The sequence below is a fragment of the Garra rufa genome, chromosome 17 (genome assembly GCF_049309525.1).
Source record: "Garra rufa chromosome 17, GarRuf1.0, whole genome shotgun sequence".
In the NCBI taxonomy this organism is placed as follows: domain Eukaryota; kingdom Metazoa; phylum Chordata; class Actinopteri; order Cypriniformes; family Cyprinidae; genus Garra; species Garra rufa.
The window spans coordinates 34815224-34823817 of NC_133377.1; the positions used below are offsets into that span (position 1 = coordinate 34815224).

The 8594-nt window shown below is 34.4% G+C and overlaps 1 protein-coding gene across 1 annotated transcript; it reads left to right on the forward strand.

Annotated features, from left to right (window-relative positions):
* The first annotated feature begins 3961 nt into the window (after positions 1–3961).
* LOC141289379 (CD209 antigen-like protein 2) lies at positions 3962–8594 on the forward strand. The gene is given in 7 exon segments (XM_073821485.1): positions 3962–4028; positions 4435–4536; positions 5052–5132; positions 5340–5402; positions 5580–5758; positions 5849–5961; positions 8402–8594. Coding segments are annotated over 7 exon segments (798 nt in total).

Here is an 8594-nt window from a genome sequence, read left to right on the forward strand (position 1 = left end):
ACAATTTCTCAAGTTAATATACTCTCCTGTCAGATTTGTTTGTTGGCCAATTCAGCATTATGATTGGTCAAGTCACCAATCAAGCTCTTTGCAAAGTGTCAATGACATAATATTTAAAAATATGTTATATGAAGACTTTTTCGCACTAGCTTTACTGATTAAAAAAGCTTGGTTAAATTCTAAGTAGTGTTGAATGTAAATGCATTAAATTTACAGTTTGTAGATGGGCTTGGTGAGTAGACGATAAAAGAAAACGCTCTTTTTTAAAGCCTGTGGATTCACATCATCAACGTATCTGTTACTTAGCCATGTTCTAAAATTCTAATTTTGTTTCACAGGAAATCATAACAGCTACTTCAAGAGCAACTTTCTCATCAGCAACTCTCTTAGTACTACTATTGTTACAGTCTACAGTCAATTTATATAAAAATTATTAAAGGGTTACTCCGCCCCAAAATAAAAATGTTGTCATTAATCATTTAATTTAATTAACATTGAGGCGGAAGAGACGAATTGTTGAATAAAGTTATTCTTTTTGTTTTCTTTGCATAAAAAAGTTGTCGTAGCTTTATAAAATTGTGGTTGAAACACTGATGGCAGATGGACTATTTTGATGACGTCCTTTATACTTTTCTGTGCCGTGACAGTGTTATGTAATTGGCAGTCAATGGGACAGTCCGGCCTGGTCTCATTGTTTATACGTAGGTATTTATACGTAACGTTTAGAGGCACAAAACGTGCATTTTCGTAAGTTTTTTTAAAACGTACAAAAAGCTACATATTTTTAGCTAAAAAACGTAAAATATTAGCAGATTTTTTATTTTATTAAGATATTAGTATTAATGCTTTTTCATCATTTTATTAAGAAGCGATTTAGATTTTTAGCCCCCTTAACCTACCCCCAAACCTAAACCTAGCCATTTTATAGCGAATATGCATTTTTATCATTTTATTAATAAACTATTTAGATTTTTAGCCCCCTTAACCTACCCGAAAACCTAAACCTACAAATTTTAGAGCAAATATGCATTCTTATCATTTTATTAATAAGCGATTTAGATTTTTAGCCCTCTTAACCTACCCATTTTATAGCGAATATAAAAGGATATAAAACGTAGCTGACCAAAATATGCAGGGAAATTACCATTTTAGCAACAATATTGCATAAAAATATCGATTTTTATAGTCCCTAATCCCACTCCTACCTCTAAACCTAAGTAATAAAGAGAAACAGGACAGACGTACAAGTACAATCACTATCATTTATTTAATGCAAAAATGTCAACACCAGTACCAAAAAGTGATCCAAATAACGATGCGTTTGCAGCCGCAGTCCTCCCTGTCAGAATACAGTAGGTTTGTTTGAGGTGCAGAACAAAATTTAAATTGTTAATCGCTGAAAATATTATGCAGATTGTCATCCTGATCCACTCGAGAATGCGCCCGCGCATCATTCAAACACATCTCACCAGAAACCCAGCATGTCGTAATCTGTGATGAATGCAGGCGAGAACCAATGAGCATTCGATTTTTCTGCCGTAAAACCTGTCGTTTCTTAATGCGGCAATATTTGAATTTGAAAAAAGCACTTCAGCGCGGGTTTATTGCTGTTGCTGGTGAACTCGCTGCTCTGGATGGAGATGAAGATCGCTGGATAAAGGCTTGAATTTGGGTCTGTTCCTCGCAATCGTATGGATTCTGAAGATCCGGATTACAGCGCATAAATAAAATTGGTTCATTTTATAATTATCATGTCTGTTTGGTGCATTTTATGGTTCTATTGTTAGTCACAGCATGTCGGAGAAAACGCCTTTTGTGTCCCACGACTCCCACCACGGCAAACAAAGTTAATATTACACGAATGGTTAAACGATTGCAGAAATTTTATTTATTTTAAAGGTTTAAAGTGTAGTCTTGTTTAACATTATATAGACCTATTCTTGGAAATGAGCTGGCAGCAGAAATCACACAGAACAGAATGAAATGGTATAATTTCATATTAAATAAACGATTAAACTATTCAATAATGCAATTGAAAACATAAGGCCATTGGTATGACAACTAAATACAATAAAAATGAAATTAATGCCACAATTTCAGTATTCATAAGGATTTGTTTTTAGGTGCCGTCAATACGTCAGTATTGAACGTTAAATTGCTAAAAATACTTATGTATTTGTATGTTTAGATGCTGTAAATACGTCAGTTTTGTACGTTTTAGTGTCTGGAAAAATGTAAGTAAATGTACGTTTTGTAGAACCACATTAATGTAAAATACATAGGAATTATCATGAGATCACGTTGGACAGTCACAAAGCTCCCAAAAATATTGTCAATTGTGTTCAGAAGACGAACTAAGCTTTTATAGGTTTCGATGGGGTAAGTTATTAATGACAAAATTTAAACTTTAGGGTGGAGTAACCCTTTAAAGGAGTAGTTCACTTTCAGAACAAGAATTTCATATAATGTACTTGGCCCCTTGTAATCCAAGATGTTCATGTCTTTCTTTCTTCAGTAGTAAGGAAATTATGTTTTTTGAGGAAAACGTTTCAGGATTTCTCTGCATATAATGGACTTCTATGGTGCCCCTGAGTTTGAACTTCCAAAATGCAGCATAAATGGCTCTAAACAATCACAGGCGAGGAAAGAAGGGTCTTATCTAGCCAAACGACTGGTTATTTAACAAAAAATATCTATACTTTTTAACCTCAAATGCTCGTCTTGTCTAACTCTGTTTGTAGAGATTAAAAAGTATATAAATTGTAAATGTTTTTAGAAAATAACCGATCGTTTCACTAGATAAGACCCTTCTACCTCGGCTGGGATCATTCAGAGCTCTTATTTAAACTGCATTTCGGAAGTTCAAACTCAGGGGCACCATGACAGAAATCCACTATATGAAGAGAAATCGTGAAATTTCCTCAAAAAACTATTTCTTTATGAATGAAGGAAGAAAGACATGAACATCTTGGATGACAAGGGGGTGAGTACATTATCTGTAAATTTTTGCTCTGAAAGTGAACTACTGCTTTAATATCCCAAGTCTTTTAGTGACCAATTGCACGATGCTAAACATGTCTGGAAGTATCTTTTTAAATGTGATATGTGTGGGATTGAGATTATTTTCAACAATTGAAACCGTATGATTTACCCTGTTCTTCACATAAAGATATCAGAGGACTTGGAATGCAAGGCGACTTGTTTGTAATATACTTTTATACTGATTTTTATGGTCACATTTTCTCAGTAAATGGCTGTCGCTGTACTTTTATTTGCCTGTTGCATGTTTCATATTGTTCAGAGGTGGGAAGGTTTAGGGTAGGGGTGGGGTTAGGTGCTCCAAAATATCTATGAAAGTATTCTATTTTTCTCTTTTTTTTTTTTTTTGCAAATGCATGCAAAGCATTAAATGTGACACATAATGCAAACAACTAAAAGCAATGCATGTCCAAAAATGTAACACCAAGGGGTCCTGAACAAGTGTCAATATGTGAGGAGTTGGGAATGGGAACGTGTTACCCTGGAATACAAGATTTTTGCCCATCACTCCAGTTTCATGCTGCAAGTAAATGCCTTTGCGTTCAGACAGCTTCTTCAGTGATTGCATGCCTGTTTATGCTTTGACATCAAAACATGACACACAGTGACCTCTGGGAAAGAAAATGGCAAACATAACTACATCAGAAACTTGATGAATTTTAAATTATATTAAAGTCAAAATGATTGTGAAACTTTTTTAGAGTGTAATGTATATATAATAATACAGCATTGCTAAATTGCATCAATATGTTCATGTGTCACTTATGAATGCTTTTTATACCACAAAATAACAAGATCTTACTTGTTAGCTTGTCAGCTACTTCCTGTGGCATCATTGCAGTCTATAACCACACTAAAGTTGATAACAGCTTCCTTTGAGATTTTGCACACAGGGCACAGAGTTTGCTGTCGGGTTAGTAAAATGGAAATGGTCTATGGTAATGTGAATTGGGTTGATTCTTCAAACAAAAAATGCAGTCATTGCGAGGGTAAGAGAATGCATACGTGTGATTTTCTAGTCATCTGTAAGTATGTGCATTTTGTTCATTTCTTATTAATTTATATGTAGAATAACAGTTCAATGGACGCCATCAACACTGTAAAATAATGCTTAATTAAATGTATTAACATTCACAAGACATTGAACACTTTTGAGTTTGACATCCTGCATTGCATCCTGTTGCTATTTATGGTTCCCACCACATAGCTCTACTAACGCTCAGTATAAAGCAGGCTATCGCTCTCTTTATTAATTAATTTATTAAATGCTTCTTTAAATGCAAAATCAATTAATTGTTCAAGCTGACTGCTTGGTAAATATTAAATGAAATAATCAACATTGTACATTTGAATCATGTTGGAATTCAGTCAATACATTTGATCTCTACATCACAGGTAATAAAGTTTCGTCCTCAAAGCGGACTAAAGTTCTTCTGGCTGTTCTCAGTGTCGCTCTTGTTTTGGCTCTTGGAGGACTCTGTGTACTGGGGATAATGTGTGAGTAATTTATGTTATATTGTGTTTGTATATTTTGAAAACAGCCCTTTTGCAGAGTGCAGGACTCTAGACTTTATCGCTCCTTTAGAAACTTGTTGAATAAAAAATATTATTCATTTATTTATTTTATTTAATTTTTATTAATTATATTTATTTAACAAAGTTAAATAAACTAAGACCTTTCTTTTAACTGTGTGAAGTACACATTTATTTTGCAAAACTTGATAAAACTCTTATCCTGACTACATTTGTACTTTATAAATATCACTCTAAATATATTTACGCCTTTAAAAAAACAAATGTCCAAAACACATAGTGTTTTACCAATATTTCGAAAAAATGTTTGTTGCCCTTTCTTAAACTATTAATATTATCACTCTTGAGAACATATGTTTGATTTCACTTTGTCATCAACCAGTCACAAACCTTAAGACATGAGAACTACTTTGAAGCTATTTGGAGAATCCTGTTTACAGATTCATTAAAATTGCAATTATTGTATGTTTGTCAAATAGATTCTGGTAATTTTACCGTGTGTGATGCTCCAACTGACCAACAGCACAATGTTTCCAAACTACAGTCAGATCCAGAGAAGTGTAAGCATATACATTATAAATCTAGTTGGGAAAATAAAACAGAATATATAAAGATTCAATTGTGAAATGTTTTATTTCACAACTGTTTAATTTACGAGAGATTAAATTATTATTGTTTCCCTTCATTGGCTTGTGGCTACACTAAACCAACTTGTTTTTTTGTTGCTTGTTTTTCTTTGTTCATTTAAGCAGTGTGTTCTGTATCAGACGGGGATGAAAAGCTCTTGCACAAGTACAACGCTGCCAAAAACTGCCTTTCTTCATGCAATGGTGAGTGGATAAATCGTTTCAAGACTTTGGTCTTTCTGTTTTTGTTGGTCAATATTCTGTTTTATTTTATTTTCCTGCTCTGTTACAAGTCAATAATCATAGTTTATAAAACTATGTATTGTAAAAGTAAATATTGCTAGAGATTGCTTCAGTTATGGCTTTAAACGTGATTTCCAGAATTTGCGTCTTCACTTTGTAAACCGTGCAAGGATGGCTGGACAGCATATCGTGGAAAGTGTTATTTCTTCTCCTCTAAAAAACAGACATGGTTTGACAGCCGTGATTTTTGTGTGGCATCAAAAGCTCATCTGGTCACAATAAACAAGAAAGAAATACGGTAAGATAGAAAAACTAAAGTGTTTTTATTGACTGAATTACATACGGAGCAAGATTAAAAATCACTTTTTTTTCAAAAGAACTGCAATAAAGTAAATGTTCTCCATCAGGATTTCCTGGTTCGTAAAATTGAAGAGGTACACTGGATTGGTCTCAATGATCTAGAAACTGAGGGACACTGGGTTTGGATGAATAATCAAACTCTCCATGAAACACAGCTGGAGTAAGAACTATTTTCTCTTTAATCTGCAGTTTGTTGGTGGGGATCCAAAAGTCTGATACAGCAATGTAATTTTAGTTTAAGTTTTAGGATTTTGGAAAATCATGTCATCTGAAAGAAGAGCAAATAAAACAGACTAAGAACTGTTCTCATGCTCAGTGTCATTTATGCTTTAACACAACATATTATATTTCCTGACACACATAAGTAAGTTTATCTCACAGCATGAAAAACAAACCTGTTCGCTGAATTAAACACAGGCAGCACTGTGCGGTTTAATCAGATAACAGCCCCGTTTCATTGCTTGGTTTGTGGTGTTTGTTTCTCATGCGAACATGGGGACATGGTGGGGATTTGGCTCAATGAACATGTATACCTGAAACAGAAAGCTTTGAAATTTTTTGATAAACATTCTTCCTCAAACAGATACTGCAGGCTTTCCCACATACGTATGCATCTTCTTGAGAAGAGGTACTACTGGCCAGTGTTGGGGAAAGTTACTTTTAAACGTAATGCATTACAATATTGAGTTACTCCCTAAAAAAGTAACTAATTACGTTACTTAGTTACTTTTTATGGAAAGCAATGCGTTGCGTTACTTTTTAAATCTGGGCAGGGCTTGTTTTTAATATAAAAAGTCCAAAAGCCTCAGGCTTAGAGAAAAGTAAAATCACATCTGTACAGTAGTCCGCAGAAGAAAAAATGTCAACTCTTCAGCAATAAAAAAAAGCTGAAAACAAATGTTAGATTATCTTGAGTAATTTTTAATAATTAGTATGGATGAATTGGATCATCGAAGGTTGGCAGCAAAGACACTGGTTAATAAAATGGGATTAAATACATAAAGGATATTTGTATTATTTAACATATTCAGTTATTGCAGGTTTGCGTTGAATTTCACTGTTTTTATTCATTTTGAGGAATACTGTTTCTGTTTTTTTAGTGAGTGAGATTATTTTTTGCATGTTCACATTTATTCTAGAACTAAAGTAACCTCTTACAATTTCTCTCAACATGGGGACAGGAGAGCTTTTAATCAATAAATGGGGAAAAAAGTAACTGCTGTTACTTATTTGAAAAGTAACTCAGCTATTTTCTTGGTAATTAAAAAGCAATGCATTACTTTACTAGCTCCTTGGAAAAAGTTCTATTAATACATAACTTGTGTTACTTGTAATGTAACACTGCAACTGACTACTACTGAAGAGAAAAAAAAAATCTTTCCACAAAATGACGCTATTACAACAGTAATACAACTTACACACTGTGTTAAAGGAATAGTTCACCTAAAAAAGAAAATTCTGTCATTAATTACTCACCCTCATGACGTTCCAAACCTGTAAGACCTTTGTTCATCTTTTAATTTTTAACAAATTAAGATATTAATTAAGAGTTCCCAGACCCAACATAGACAGCAAGGATACTACCATAGTCAAGGCATAGAAACGTAGTAAGGACATTAGTTAAATAGTCTATGTGACATCAGTGGTTCAATTGCAATTTAATGAAGCTACAAGAATACCTTTTTTGCACACACAAAAAAAAAACATCCATATGCTGTGCTTTGTTTACGTGTAAAGGAAAGCCTCTGCGTGGTCTCCAAGTAAAACCAGCTACTTCCAGCTTAAACCAGCTAAGAACAGCTAACTAGCCTAGGCTGGACTTTCCCTGCTGAAAAAAAAACACCCTTAAGACTTTCATTCTTCGGAACTCAAATTAAGATATTTTTGATGAAATCCAAGAATTTAGGCACCCTTAACCTTCATAGACAGCAAGGGTACTACCACGATCAACCCTGCTGAAAAAACAGCTAAAACCAGCCTAGGCTGGTCAGCAGGCTGGTTTAGAGGGGGTTTGGCCACTTTCCCAGCCTGGGAGACCAGCTAAAACCAGCTACTTCCAGCTTAAACCAGCTAAGACTGGCCAACCAGCCTAGGCTGGTTTTAGCTGTTTTTTTTTTTTTTTAGCAGGGTTGTTCGTGGTAGTACCCTTGCTGTCTATGAAGGGCAAGGGTACTTAATTCTTGGGTTTCATCAAAAATATCTTAATTTGAGTTCCGAAGAATGAAAGTCTTAAGGGTTGATACGACATGAGGGTGAGTAATTAATGACTGACCTTTAACAAGTGGGGCCTCAAAAATTAAAGGTGAAGGATGCAAACATTAGGCCAGCAGGGGTCACCCATGCTTTTTAAAATAAAAAATAACAAGTTACTTTCCTGAAATACACAATACATAGAACAGTGCATTGATTGCACAGGGATACAGTGGCCTGTTGTTTTGGTGAAGCAGTCATAGCCATACTTTATCAGCTATTTAGCTATTGGCCAATCATTATTAAGGACCAATCTGTTTTATAACCACTTTTGAAACATTGCACATGCATAGTATTGTCATTGAATGTATGATGTCACTTGACAGCATCTTGTTTTTTTGCTTCAATAGGTATTGGTATGTAAAGAAATCAGGGTCAAAAGAACCTGATAACTGGATTGGAGATAACGCTTCTGGAGAAGATTGCGCTTGTCTGGGAAATGAGGATATCTATTTAAATTCTTGGTTTGATGCCTCCTGCCAATACAAGAACAAATTTATCTGTGAACAGCCATATTCATTTACCTTCACTGATGACAAGTGA